Source organism: Clavelina lepadiformis, chromosome 5 (assembly GCF_947623445.1).
Source record: "Clavelina lepadiformis chromosome 5, kaClaLepa1.1, whole genome shotgun sequence".
Lineage (NCBI taxonomy): Eukaryota > Metazoa > Chordata > Ascidiacea > Aplousobranchia > Clavelinidae > Clavelina > Clavelina lepadiformis.
Window position 1 is genome coordinate 6,326,187 of NC_135244.1, and position 14,615 is coordinate 6,340,801.

The 14,615-nt window shown below is 35.3% G+C and overlaps 1 protein-coding gene across 1 annotated transcript; it reads left to right on the forward strand.

Annotated features, from left to right (window-relative positions):
• On the forward strand, positions 1-9,788 carry LOC143458882 (uncharacterized). The gene is made up of 10 exons (XM_076955777.1): positions 1-178; positions 329-885; positions 1,403-1,572; positions 2,141-2,323; positions 5,417-5,571; positions 5,734-6,812; positions 6,943-7,118; positions 7,410-7,725; positions 7,820-7,957; positions 8,060-9,788. The coding sequence occupies exons 1-10, from the start codon at positions 76-78 to the stop codon at positions 8,678-8,680; spliced, it is 3,498 nt and encodes a 1,165-aa protein (XP_076811892.1). The 5' UTR covers positions 1-75; the 3' UTR covers positions 8,681-9,788.
• Positions 9,789-14,615: the final 4,827 nt, after the last annotated feature.

Here is a 14,615-nt window from a genome sequence, read left to right on the forward strand (position 1 = left end):
TTTAAAATGATTCTAAACAGGCCGTAATGTAATACTGTACTGTGGCTGTCCTAATTATTAAGAAACAAGATTGTCATGATAGCAAGCAGTGCGTCAAATTCAAGAGAGGTTCTTGCTAGTATGGAAACAACATCCCACAGTGCACACAGTTATCTGACCCAGTCAATAGATATGTCAGGTATCGCATAAGAGCATAGCTTTGCATACTGGTACATAAACTTTAACAATCAGTACCATGATGCATCACAAGTCTAGTGATTTTTAATACGTATTCTCATACATGCTTTTTTAATTAACTTTTGATTTGCTATGATATTTATTTTTTCAGATATACCAGCGCAAAAAGATAGTTTTGTAGCGGCCACTACTACTAGTGGTCAGAAACAACAGATGACTTATTCCAGTGCTCCGCTACCTCCATCCCAACACGATTGGTCGCATCCCATCTCGCAAACTTATAATTTGTTGCCAAACTCATCTCACATGGTTACTAGTCATACTTCCTTACTTCCTTCGGATCCTGGAGTGCCAGTAAATTCACAAGCTTATCCTGCACCATATTCACAAAATCCTGCCTTAACACAAAATGCGACGTTTAACATCAACAATAACAACCATTTGGCTTATTCTCAGTCTTCTGTTCCTTTAGCTGGTGGGAAGCCACCATATTATGATGGCTCACAACCATTATCTCAGTCTGTACCAAATGCAACACCCCAGTCTGACATCTGGCCTCATTCAGCTCATTATATGAATAAGCCTGAAGCACCTCCTAATGCATTTCATGCCCCAGATCCCAATGTTAAAACATCAGCCTTTGAAAACTCGGAAAATAGAGGAAATGGCAGAGTTGTGAGATCATTTCCATGTCCAAAATGTGCAAAGGTCAGTACATTATAGACAATTTTAATTCGATTAGGATATCACTCAGGCACAATAAGGATTTCAGAATTCATAATTAACCATATTACACAGTTGGTAAATATGTGGCTTTGTCTTATTTTGGCTGTGTTCTCATTAGCTCACACCATTGTTTGTATTGTTTGAATTTTTTTATGACCATGATTTTCAGTTGACGCATTTGAATTCCCAGGCTTGCTACTTTTAGTACAACTGTATACTTGTGAAAATTTCTTCAGTGTTGATTTTTAGCAGTTCTTTTCTTCATGAAAAGTTTGTTAAAATCGACTCATTGTTTCTGTAATTATAGCACTTCAAAAGCAATGTTCAGTGATAGGAAATGTTTTGGTTTCCTTAAATGACAACTTTGAAAATTTGCTCTGAATGACTCATCTCAAAGCTTGAAATCATGGCTACATATTACTCACTGATTTTCACACAAACTTACAACATAAATAAGTCTGAAAGTGTTGCTAATACATTTTATATCTATTTTTTGTAGGTCTTTAAGCGTGGTGACCATCTGAAACGTCATCTTTTGTCCGTACATGATCGTGATCATCCTTACCAATGCGGAGAATGTCCAAAAGGCTTTGCTTCAATTGACAGCCTTATAAAGCACAACCAAAGCTCTCACCCTGACCTTATTACCAGTGGCCACTTGTGTGTCAGGTTTGTTATGGATATATTTTGTTATAACTGTACAACCTGTATTGTACCCAAAAAATGTTTTAATGGATTAGCTATTATGGTTATTAATAAAGTTACTGGCCATTAATAAGTCAACTACTTTAATTTGATCTTTTCTTTGGATGTCAAACTGTTTGGTATTATTTTTAAAACAATTTCCATTTAGTTTTGTCTATTTGAGGTCACTGCAAAAAGATTAATGTCATTGCAGAAATTTTGTTTTGAATTTCTACCCACTTATTAATAAATAAACCCAAATTTGTCCAGCACTTCATTTTTATTGACTTAATTTGAACTTGTATGTTGGAGGCTATTACAGTGGTTTGATTATTATATACTAAAAAAAGTTTATACTGTAGTTCAGATACAATACAGTATTACTTATACATGCATGGCTTAAGGTGTGTTAAGTCTTGCTGAAAATCTTCATATCGATCGTCATTTTCAACAAACTTATTCAGATTGAATGTATATAATATATATATATGATAAAGTAGAGATTCTGCAAATTAGGGTAATTTTCTAAAAAGTGAAGAACCTTTTGTTTTAGATGTGGCATACGTTTTGCAACTCTGGTTGAAATTGAAAACCATGCTAATACTTTGCATGAGGAACAAGACATTGCTTACATGAGGGCGATCAATAAAAGCAGCAAAACTTTCTCGTGTATGATCTGTCACAAAACAGTATCATCTGAGAAGAATCTTAAACGGCACATTAAGAAATTGCATGGGTATGTACAGCTAGACACCATGGTTATTAAATTTTGGTATCTGTATCTAATAAGCAAATTACCAAAGAAGAATTGTAGAATATTTATTGTGACTTTTTGTTAATTCAAGCTATGGTCAATTGCTTACCAGAATTAACACCATCTTGTAATTTCAAAAAATAGCAGTGACAGAAATATTTTTAAGTGGATGTTGCTTTAGCTAAGCCAATATTGCAGCCATCAAAATTATATCAGGTTTCATTATTAGCCAATATTTATATGAAGAGCAATGCTCTTAAAAATTGATAGTCACCGAAAATGATAACTATGGACAGGAAAACAATAAAAACAGTTTTAAGGTAAGACATTCAGGTCCCATGAATAGTAGTATTATTCAGTTCTGTTTGTGAGATCATGTAAAAAAATTAATGAATAGATCGTTCCATTTTCAATCACCTGTTTATTGAGGTTGCAGATATGCTGTGTGATTAATAGGGGGCCTCTTGGAATTTTCTTCCATAATCATTTTTGTAAATTTTTAACATCTGAAAATTGTTTGTGTTGATGCTATCAAATATGCAACCATGGCATTTGGCATTGAATGATGTGTTTTTATGGCTGATTTATTTGATGAATGATGAATTTCGATACCAAACGATTCAACAAATACCGTATATCTGTATACTGTAATTTGATATCCCCACCAACCCAGCTAACTGCCTAACTGTCAAGGAAGCGTCTTTATTTTTTTCTTCGTTTACTTTAGTGAGAAATTTCACTTTTTCTGCAAAACTTTTCTATACCATTCTATTTTACAAGATGGACGCAATTGTACCGAAGTAAAAGCGACTATGAAGCTGGCACGGCCTTATATCAGTTCATTGTCGATTGTTACTGCATCGATCGTCATTGTTTCACCATAATCACTCATAATGCAATTGCATCTTGTGTTAAAACGGACGAAGCATTGTTTATTGTGTCATAACCTAACTATAGGAATTGCGAACCTGTGTCCGAATTAAGCGGAGAATTGTCCGAATTAACGGGAGTTTTTTACGTTCAATTTTTACTTTTGTTCCGTTCCCGAGCATTTTGGCCGAATAAAGCGGTTGTCCGGGTTATCCGGTGTCCGAATTAAGCGGATTCGACTGTATATATATATATATATATAGTAAATTCCTATTGAGACATTTTTGTGATGTTTAATAGGGATTATTACAACATAAGCATATGTATATAACTCTTTCCAATCTATGTGTTGAACTGTAATTAATAACAGCTTTTCAGTAAATTAATTAAATCGGTTTTCCATGTTTTGTATAATTATATATATATATGTACTGTATATAAATTAATGTTATTACAAGTTTTATGCAAGGCATCTTGCACAACCAAGAAAGCAAAAAATAATGGATTGATCCCCACAGGCCACAGCTGAAGGTTGTATTACATTAAAATTACAATAGAGGGTTAGATAAAGCAACATGTCGTATTGTATTAATCGGCATTCTTTTGTAAGAAAAACTGTACCTAGTGGCATAATTTAACTTTCGGATTTAAATTCTTATATTGGCCAAGCTTTGTTACTAATTGCGTACAGTTGCATATAAGGTCTACCTAATAACAATTTTCAACAGTTATTGTGTTTATTAATGTACTTAAGCATTTAATTATATATGTATATTTTAAAATCCTACCTAAATCTTTAGTTGTCTACTTTTAAGGTTAATGCGTTTGTTTTGCTGGTGAAAAGAGATTCTGGTAAATCAATTGTTAAAGAAATAATTCACTTGCGAGTGGCTACTAGGTATGCCAGAAGGATATTTTTGTTTTAGAAAATGCTTTATCTATTTTAAATTTTTTTTAATTCAATCTTTGGTTTTAATTCTGATGTTGGCTAGAATTAAGTTAACCATTCTCATTGAATGCAGAACATCAAAGGCAACATAGTCAGTATTGTATAGACCATGACAATGCCAATTGTTTTATTTCATAGCCGTTCTACTTAAATAACAATCTGATGGAAAGAATCTTAGTCTTCATTAACATATTCAGTGCTGTCAAGTGTAGAATATTTAATGAAATTTCCTGTGCGATTTCATGTTTCAGCCTAAACGCAATACATGAATTATTGATGACTCTCATGCTTATCTCACTTTTTTGTATTGCCGATGTACACCATGTATTTACTTTCATTTGATCCTAATGACTAATAGGCTGCGTTGAATTAGATGTGGCTTTGTGCTATGCTAGTTTAGTGTAAGTAAGACTGGAAGTGTTTTGAGTTTAGCATTTATGTTCACCAATCACCATATGATCATTTATTGCATATTTTAAAAATCTAGCAGCTAGCCATGCATATTTAATATGCTGAATTGGAAATTGCACAGTTAGCCAACCTAACAGATGTGTTTAGAGCAGTCCTAACGGCCAGATCATTTGTAGTTTGCAGAATATGTGGATACATCAGTGAGTAATTGAGCTTTTCTGTCAGTATGTGCAGCTATATAAATATGACCTTGTTGGTATGCTTAAAATGAAGTTTTAATTGGTTAGTTTATGCAGGTTTTCACCATAGTGTTTAAAAATTTATTCACGAACCGTTGTTGACAGGTCTGTAGCTGAAACTAAATTTATGAACGGAAACTTACCTCAAGTGCTGCTGAATGCCAGTGCCATAGTGAGATATAGATAATGTACATGTTTCTAGTCTGCCTTATAAGGAATTCTATATGACGCTATATCCTGTTTTAGAATAACTTTACCACTTGAATGCTGAATAGCCAGTTGAAGTTTGTAATGTTATCAGTCTGGTTTCAGCCGCTGGTAAGTACAACAGTTTTCAATTAGAATGGAAAATTGGACCAGGATTATGAAGTATAAGCACAAAAAATTTGTTTTGCTAAAAAAAACATAGGCAAACCAAGTTTATTAAAAAACTGAGCAGAAGCCCTTCACAAATTTCTTAGTGCCTCAGAAACATTTATAAAGCAATTAATGAATGTAGTTTATTTGTTGAAATTCACATGACCTTTATAAGAATTGGTTGAACTTGTAATGATTTTTATACATGATGTGATTTTGTTGTGTGAAAATAGTTTTTTATTTCACCAGAGAAAGTGAAGGAAGCAAACAGCTTTGTTACAAATGTAATACAAGTTTTGATTCTGTAAGTGAGTTGCAAGCACACAACACCAAAGTTCACACTGAAGAGCCCACTTATAAGCATGATGTGAATTCAGCTAACAGTGCAGTGAACATGCAACAAGGTATGTGCCTATTAAAGGATCTTTTTCTTCAGCAAAAAAAGTATAACAATGTGTAGGCTAAAATTTGTCATAACTTTGGTTGGGATAAACAGGTTTTGTTTATGAAGATGAGGATTAAGATTAACCTAATATTTTCTTTATCAAACATAATTCATTAAACAGCACACCACGCAAAAGGGAACCAGCAATCTCAACCGCAACCAGTTCATCCAGTGATTTATAACACTGAGCATCAACACCATAATTTTGTACAACAATGTGACCCAAGACAGCTTTCGGAATCTTCAAACTTTCTGCCACCTAATTGTCAACAACCATATATCTCTTCAACTGCTGTACAGAAAGAAGCTAATATGAACCCATACCTATTTTCGGAGCAACAGAATCTTCATAACCCCTATCCATGTGCTCCAGTGCAAGGTCAGGTTACTTTCAACCCAACGCCGTCTATTGTTTCTAGTTCACACCATGACATAAAACCTCATCTTGTTGATGCGTCCATTCTGGAAGCATCTATCAACAACCAACAGCAACCAATAGAGTCACAAATCTCTATCACAGATTCCCTTCGAACACCAATCAAAGAACAGGAAGTAACCAAACAGGAGCAGAATCCCTCTTCATTTTTATCTGAAGAGCGATCTCTTGATTTGAACAGTTCTACTTGTAACAAAGATAGTAGCTCTGTATCAGAAGCATTTTCAAAGGCCATGAAAACTCTATCAGACTTCTCATATGACGATTACACTCTGCAGGTGGATGCTGCAGACTATTTACCGGCTGCACCCTCAGTTTTTCGTTCTAATTCTCCACTGCCCAACTTCCATTTTCCAAGCTCTGTGCAAGTTGCTGAACCTTGTGCAACAACAGTCCCTGTTTCCTATTCAATTACACAACCTGCTCAAGTCAGTCAGCCAGTATTTGTTGTCGGCCCTGCTGTTCCGTTTTCAGAAGTGGCATCTGGCCATACACAAGTTCAGACATCTGCTGCTTCTACAGATGTAGCACCACCAGAAATTCCCACCTATAAATCACAACCAGGCAAACCGAGCTCAATTGTGTCCAGTGGCTCAGTGGAATGTGCAAATCTACCATTGCAGGCTAGAAGGGGCCGTCCAAAAAAGAGGCGTGGCACTGAAGACGAAGAGGGTGAATATGGAGCACAAACCATGATTCTGAAAGAATTTGATGATGGAATAACATTGAAATTTAATTGCACTGTTTGCAATCAGACCTATGATGTAAGGAACTTTCCCATTGAATTGAATTATTGGCTAATAGTAAAAATAAATTTTATCTGCATTCTTTACTAAATTAAAGTTCATATTTCAACTTAGATTTTTTATCAAATTCTGTCAATATTGCTTTCAGGGCATTGATAATCTCATGCATCACGTTGAAGGTGTTCATTTAAGTGTCAACCCGAATGAATGCTGTATATGTAATAAGAGATTTGCACAAGCTGGCAATGTGAAGCGACACATTCGTTTTGTGCATTTGCGTGAACGTCCATTCAGGTGCAGAGAATGTGACTCAACTTTTGACAGGTATATAAATCTTTAAAACTTCAAACAACATGTTATCCTGTTAAATTATTTGTTTTCTTGATTAGGTGCGTTAATAATTATTTGTAAAAGTCAATTACAGAGCATACTTACTACTTTTTTAATCAAAATAAGTAGTCATGTTTTTTTTTATAAATCTGCCAATTATGATTTATTATGTAAACAAGTTGTCATGGTATCAGCAGACCACATGAAATTGAAGATCTAATGTCTTGTTGCTAAAACAGTGAGTTTTTTAAATCTAAGCATGATGGAAGTTTTAATGTTTTCTAGATTATGTTACTTGCAACGTCACATGCGATCTCACATTGATTCCAAAGTTAACAGCCCAGACACAGCACACTTGAATCCTTGTAACTGTCCGGAATGTGGCAAACGCTGTCTCACTGCTCATCATCTACGTGGGCACATGCAAAGAAAGCACTTTGCTAAAAACAAGAAGCAATCTGGGAGTTTAGTTAAGAAATATGGTCATCTTTTCGGAGGGAGCGAATTTCAGACTATGCTTGGTGTGAAAGAACTTGATGAGTTTGGAAGGCCAATTAATCCCACCGGAAAATCCAAGAGTAGGAAGACTAGTAGACAAATGGTAAGAATTGCTATTATTATCTTGTTGGTTTTAAGACTTTGATAAGGTAACTTCAATGCTTTGGCAACTCTTCATTGTCCATTGTTTTCAAAAGAATGGAATCAATTCTCAAATATATAAGGAAAAGAAGGAAGCTAACTGTAGTAATCTCTTAAATGGAGTTGGTAACATAATGGTAACTTCTCACCAAAACCCGGCCAGTAATGAGTTACAAGTTAATCCTGAAATTCAAGTAAGTTCCCCTAATTTATGTATTGAAGACTATATCATGAAACTTGTGGAAGGTATTGGCCAATAGAACTATGCTATCAATACCGTTTTTGGTTTTGTTTAGAAACCGAAATTCCCAACATCCCTCAACAACACATCTTCCATGATGGCTCCAAGAGCCTATGCCGTAACAAATGCAGTTGTAAAACCAACAACCAAAATATCTAAACAAAAACCGCACTCTCATGCTGGTCCTTCAATGGGTAAAAAAGGGAACAAGTCAAAAAAGAGTCAGTTTAGGTTGTATAATAACCTTGGAAAATTTAATAAAAACAAACAGCGTCAGCTCTTGCAATACAAATGCCAACATTGCCCAAGTCGCAGGTTTCCGAGCCTTTCCTTGCTCAAGAGCCACATTGCAGTGGAGCATCACAGCACTACACATCGTCATCTTTGTCTACTATGCGGTCGGAGTTACTCTACAAGAAGTTTACTGGTTGTTCACGTCAAGAAGAGCCATGAGCAAAAAGCTAGTGTTAGAGCTAGAAAGAACAACTCAACTGTGCCACCATTTGGTAAAATTACCCTTCATAGAAAAGTTGATAAAAGCAGTCCCTGTCAAAGCATCTCTGACAAACATGCAAAAATGCCACTACCAGGCAGTTTTGAGCTTAAGTCTGACTATCAGCCCCAGCCTTATCCTTCTGTGTCACACATACCAACGCATTCAATGCTTCAAACATGAAACTGCCATAGAGCTTAGAATTCTTGCTAGTGATCCTATATTACCTGTAAAAAGTTTTCCATGGTGTTCTGTTGATCAATATTTTCCAATGTGTCATCAAATTGTACTAGTGCGTTTGCTGCTTTTAGTTTTGTCTATTAGCTTTTACCTTACATTTGTAATGTTTCATTTGGCACTACCATGTACAATGAAATCTTGGTATTAATTTGCTAAGTGTATCCTCTCATTAGATGCTTCTTTCCAATACAAACAGTTCTAAAATTTGTTTATCTATGTGATCCAACCTCTACAGCAACTTCGTGATATTAACAGTAATGCAGTTTCTTCATTGATGGAGCTATTTCTCTAGTCACTGTCATTACCTAAAATTTTATAATGTTTTTATGTTATCGTTTTATTGGTATCTTTGCACAATAATGGTCACATCTTCAATCAGTCTGCTAAAGGTTTGGTGCTACATCATCATATTTTGTAGCTATTATCTCACTCAAAGATTTACTTATCATCTAAGGTCAATTTTTATATGTTTTACCTTTTTGATAGTAGAATATTATCATTTGTACTGAGTTTTATGCGGAAAATTTTATTACACATACAGACACTTAATGAATTCTTAATTGATTGAAAATTGCAGCCCTTTGTATTGTTTCCATCAATCAAGTGAAAACAGATCAAATGTGTTACAGTTTTAAAATTGCCAATGTTCGTTTTGTAATTCATGGGACATAAAACAAATTATTTTAACACAAAGCTGTAAATTTAATGAAATACACTACCAGTTGAAAGTGTTTATGTTTTGTTTGTTGTTATCTGTAATCTAACTGTCTATGGTAGCACTGTATTTCAATGTATGTAATCATTATTGTTGCTTTGTAGCTAATTTTTTTGTGAACACTCTTATTGTTGCAGTATTCGTCACAAGTTTTATCAATCATGACAGTGAACTCAAGTCTATTTGCACTGCAACAACACATTTTTTAGAACCAATGTCTATCTGTTGCATGATATTTTTGCTACAATATCAGATGTGCAACTTGTAAATGATCAACATGCATGAATCTGTGTAATGTTATGTCTTAACCGAATACATTCATTTACTGTAATATAATTGAAATTCTCAATTCATGTTCAGTAAATACATTGCTATACTGAGCTGAGTAAGATTTTCTATAAGTTCTGTTAAAAAGAATGTGACTGTCAGAAGATTTTTTGTATAACTGTATAGACTAGGCAAAAGGTGAAAGTACAATATATTAGAGAATTAATTTAAGGTTGGAATACAATATTTGAATGGGCATTTTTTGAATTTTACATGCAATAGATTACAAAAAACATAAGCACACCAAATGTTTCTTTTATTGAAAACTATACATCAAAAAAAGAAAAAAATATACAACTGACAAGCTCAAGGAGCACGTTTTTACTACATTAACAAACGTTTTACTTTGTCTTTTCATGTGGCATTTTATCTTTTGAAGTATTTTCAGCAACAATAGGTTTCTGCCGAGGACATAGTTTTTCCCAAGAATCAACATTAAGTTCCTTATCAGTTAGCGGAGGCTCTGATCGACGAAATACAAAGGCCCAAAAACTTTCCTCTTTTCTTACTTTAAAATTTGCTAATTCAGTATATGGCCGGTAGTGTAAAGGGTGTGCAACACTGAAAAAGCGCTGTGATCTGTTGACAGACCAAATTCTTGGAATAATTTTTTGGCTGATCATTCTACAGTTGGCAATTACCAGGAGAAGAGATTAACCCTCTTTAATATTAAACTGAGGATTTGGCTTGGTAGTTTCTTTCATCAATTCGTGCAACTGTACCAATTGTTCACTTGTAAAACGATCCAGTTGTTCAACGGAAATATTAAGCCCTAGTTTATCGTCTTTTCGTTTATCGTGTTGAGTCGTATCATGAACTTGTTTTTGCAATGTATTAGCATACAATATCCACTGTTGCATAAATTCTGGCACAATTTCTGGGTTACAGTTTTTGTGCAACTTAAATTCACTCTTGACGTACTGGTCCCCAACGATTTTAAGGTCGATAGGTAAATGTCCGTGCAACCTCAAAATTAGCTTATACAGGTTTCTTACATTTCGACCATGCACACTAGACATATCAAACCCTGCAAAACAAAGCTTTTAATTATAACTCACTGAGCTTTATTCTGGCATTTAAAAATAAGATTGTAATATTAGCTTACATGTGCTTATCAAGTTAGCTTGATGTGTTACTTCTAGCTTTAACATATAACCTACTACCTTCACTTTAACACTAAATATTAGTACAGTAATCTATATACCGAAACATACTATTTTATGTGATACTTATAGTGTTGTCCCATGTATTTCTACTGTAAACATACTTTTTTGAAATACCCGAAGGGCAAGTTGGTGTGTTACTTGCCACAATTAGCTCTTATTTCTACGGAATTCCTGTGCAGATCTGATGATATGTTATTAGTGTTCTATTTCGTGATTTTACCAACAAACGTTTTCCATATTTTGGCTGTGTTTTGAATTACGTTAAACGTTACCACAGCATCCAATGCACCTCTCTCAATATTCAGTCTAGCATTTACAGTCATACCGAATGTATCTCTGTGACATGTTCTGAAAGCAGTATATAAATGTTTCATTGTGAATCAATATAATGTAACTATATTCAAGAAACTGTCTGTTTGGTTCTAGTTTATCAGTGGTTAAGAACCGTGCATATCAACGAAGTCAGATAAAAGAATAATTGAACAATCAATATAATTAATTAATTACGACCAAGAACCCTAGTTGGCACAATAGACTCAAAGCAAAACTCTCAATTTTGAAGTCACTTTTCTGTCCGATTCTCATCTATGGTCATAAATGTCAGATAATGACCGAAATAGTGTACTCACGGGTGCAGGCTTCAGAAAAGGAATCTTTGGGTATGGTTTATGGTATAACGCTAAATCTCTAAATGTTGAGCCCCAACTTGCCACACCACCAGCTGGTACGATTACATCGTTGACCTGGCCTGGTCTTGACTAGGTATCCCTTTGGCCAAACTGGCATAGGCTATGTGGCGAAAGATCGCCAACTGTACCTGCTTCCGCACGGCCCACCTGGAGGAAGAAGTGGATTTAGAAAAGAGAGAGTGACAAAAAATAGATTTTGGAGTTGAAGGTCTGCCTGAGGTCAGCTCTCGGGTCTCTTTCACTTTTGCTCTTTCTCTTTGACATGAAGGCCTGAATGGAAAGGAGTAATGAGGTAATAATTCCTCAACAGTCAATCCTGATATGAGAGTGCAATAGTAAAGAAGACTTCAGCTCTCTACGTGCCTGTGCTTGTTGCGTTTAAACTACAGTTATACTTTTGCTAGAAGCATGAAATTTTGGGTTACAAATCAAAATTTTCCAGAATTTTGATGCACAGTCAAACGACCTAGCATAGCATAGCCTACAGAGTGTGACCGCAGTTAAGTCGACAGAACTTAATCACTTTGTAAAAATGTACGCTAGGTTAACGAAATATCCATTACGAAATTGCAAGGAAACACACATGCATAATAACCTCTAATCTGCATAACAGCCGAAGGCTTATTAAAGTGACATACAAAATTTCAGGGAACCCCATGCGGGATTTTTGATTAATTGCATTTTTGGTAATTTCAGTTGATAATAAAATAAACAGAGAAATTAGGCCTTTTTGCGAGCATATACGGCGCCTAAGATGTAACCATTGTAAAGGTGAGTAAATTTCTATTAATATTAGAAAATAACAAATTGGAAACACCGAGTTTGATTACTCAGCACAATCGATTGAAATTTTGAGTTGAATCACAACATTTCTATCGCGTCGTGCTTGGATCGTCATTTTGGAGTACAAGTTAATTAGCTCAAAATCACTACTAGTTTCGGCCCATTGAGGCAAGCTAATCAGATACCATTGTAAAGGTAAGTAAACTTTTGTTAATCTCAGCAAATAAGAAAGTGGTATGACAAAATGATATATTCACTTGTGCACTACTCGTGTGAAGTATTACACAACGAACTTATCTGTCATAAAGACCGCATATGTTGGCGGTAATTGTTTGAATATGAGCGAGGACGATTGATGGTTGATAACTTGTTTTACTTCTGCTTCGATGTTTGAGTTCTCATTTCTCAGACGGCGTGACTATGCTGTTAGTTGCTTGATTCTGTCTATACAAATTACTAAATTATAAAGTTCCCATTTTATTTATTATAACACAAAGGCTTTTGCCTTTGGGCAAATCTTGCTGAATTTTACATCGCGCTCAGTAACACGTGAAACGGTGAAAGGGAAGATCGTAAACATTACAACAGTATATATATGTGACACAACAGTTCAATCGAGGAAATTATCTGACGTCATTAAGGAGAACTCAAATCTGGTAAACACTGAATTACAATATCCCAAATTAAATTCCAAACATCTCAAAACAACTCGTGAGTCGTGACGTAATCGTCACAGTGGAAACACCGCGTTAGGTTTCTCAACAGAATCGATTGAACTTTTGGGTTGAATCACTGCTGCGAGTACCTGTCAGGTTTATCTAAAAAAACATTTAATGCAAAGTTACTCATTTTCTGTATTGTTTACCGATTTCATGCCTTATATTTTACATTATTTAAAAATAAAAAACAAGATATAGTTTGGCACTCTGAAGGTTAACTTTATTTACATTTTTCTACACTCTTTTTCGGGGGGTCGAAACGTTTTCAGGGGGTCCTTGAGAACTTCGAAATTTGCAACATAAAGTACGAGTTTTTAAAATTTTTTTGCTGTTTATCATTGCTTTTTGAAATAGGCTGGAACATTTGCTTAATTGCCTATTGTGATGGAACAATACGAAAGCTTATTGAGATTTATCACCCGCAGGGAAGGCCTATTGTGATGCACTAGATTGCGGATTATACGAGAAGACAGCTGTATACAGTGATTTTAAGTTGCTGGAGATTGCACATAATCGCTTTCTCAGTTTTAGCTTGTAACTAGCAGCTTGTTGTGAGCAAGGTATAGATAACGCTTTGAAATAAATAAAAATATCCGCATAGTTTGATGTTATTGTGAATGAATAGCGCAGTTGTGCACCAAGACTATTAAGTAAAACTAAGCAAAGCAACATTTAAGTGCAGTCTCAGAACCCTTAGTTTGCTTAAACTTCAGGGGTCCGCCAACTGCTTTGACAGCACCAAAAGGGGTCCGCCAAGATCAGAAGGTTGAGAACCACTGGTATAGATGCTTAAATTACGCATGTTGCTTTACTACGCGTTTGTGCACGGCCGTGCTGCGTCGCTTTCCCATTTATTTGTTTTGATTTCTATTGTAGCGTTCACCATCCTGTCCGCTAGATAGTGGCAAGACACCACGTTTATTTCACCAAAAAGTCATTGTGTGGTTTTACTATGTATTTATCAGTTTGCATTTCGAGTCGGTCCTCTGAGGCTCTGACAAAGAGGCACGCTGACGCTCTTTTTTGAGACGTTTCTCTGTTATGAAGGGTGTGCTATGAAGGGTGTGGCCGTGCCGCAGGTGTAAACGCAGCTTTACTGAGATCTCATGTGTGGAGACTCGCTAAATCAGTTGTTCAACGGCTAGCTAAGTGTGCATCTATGTAATCTTTTGGCTGCCGCTAGCCTATTTCACCGGAAAAAAATCGTCCGATCTAACCAATATTTTACAGTTTCCTGTTAACCTAACCTAAATGTTATAACCAGGGTTGCCATACCGTCCTTATTTCTAAGATTTGTCCTTATTTTAAAGGTCCGTGTCTTAGAAAATATGTTTGTCCTTTTTACTAAGAAATGTCCTTATTTTCACTTTCGTCCTTATTTTTAGGGCGAAGGTGGGCACTTTTGTCCTTATTTTTGGCATTTTGTCACCTTTACGATACCATTTTGTACCAAAGAGATACCAAAATTATGAACATGCA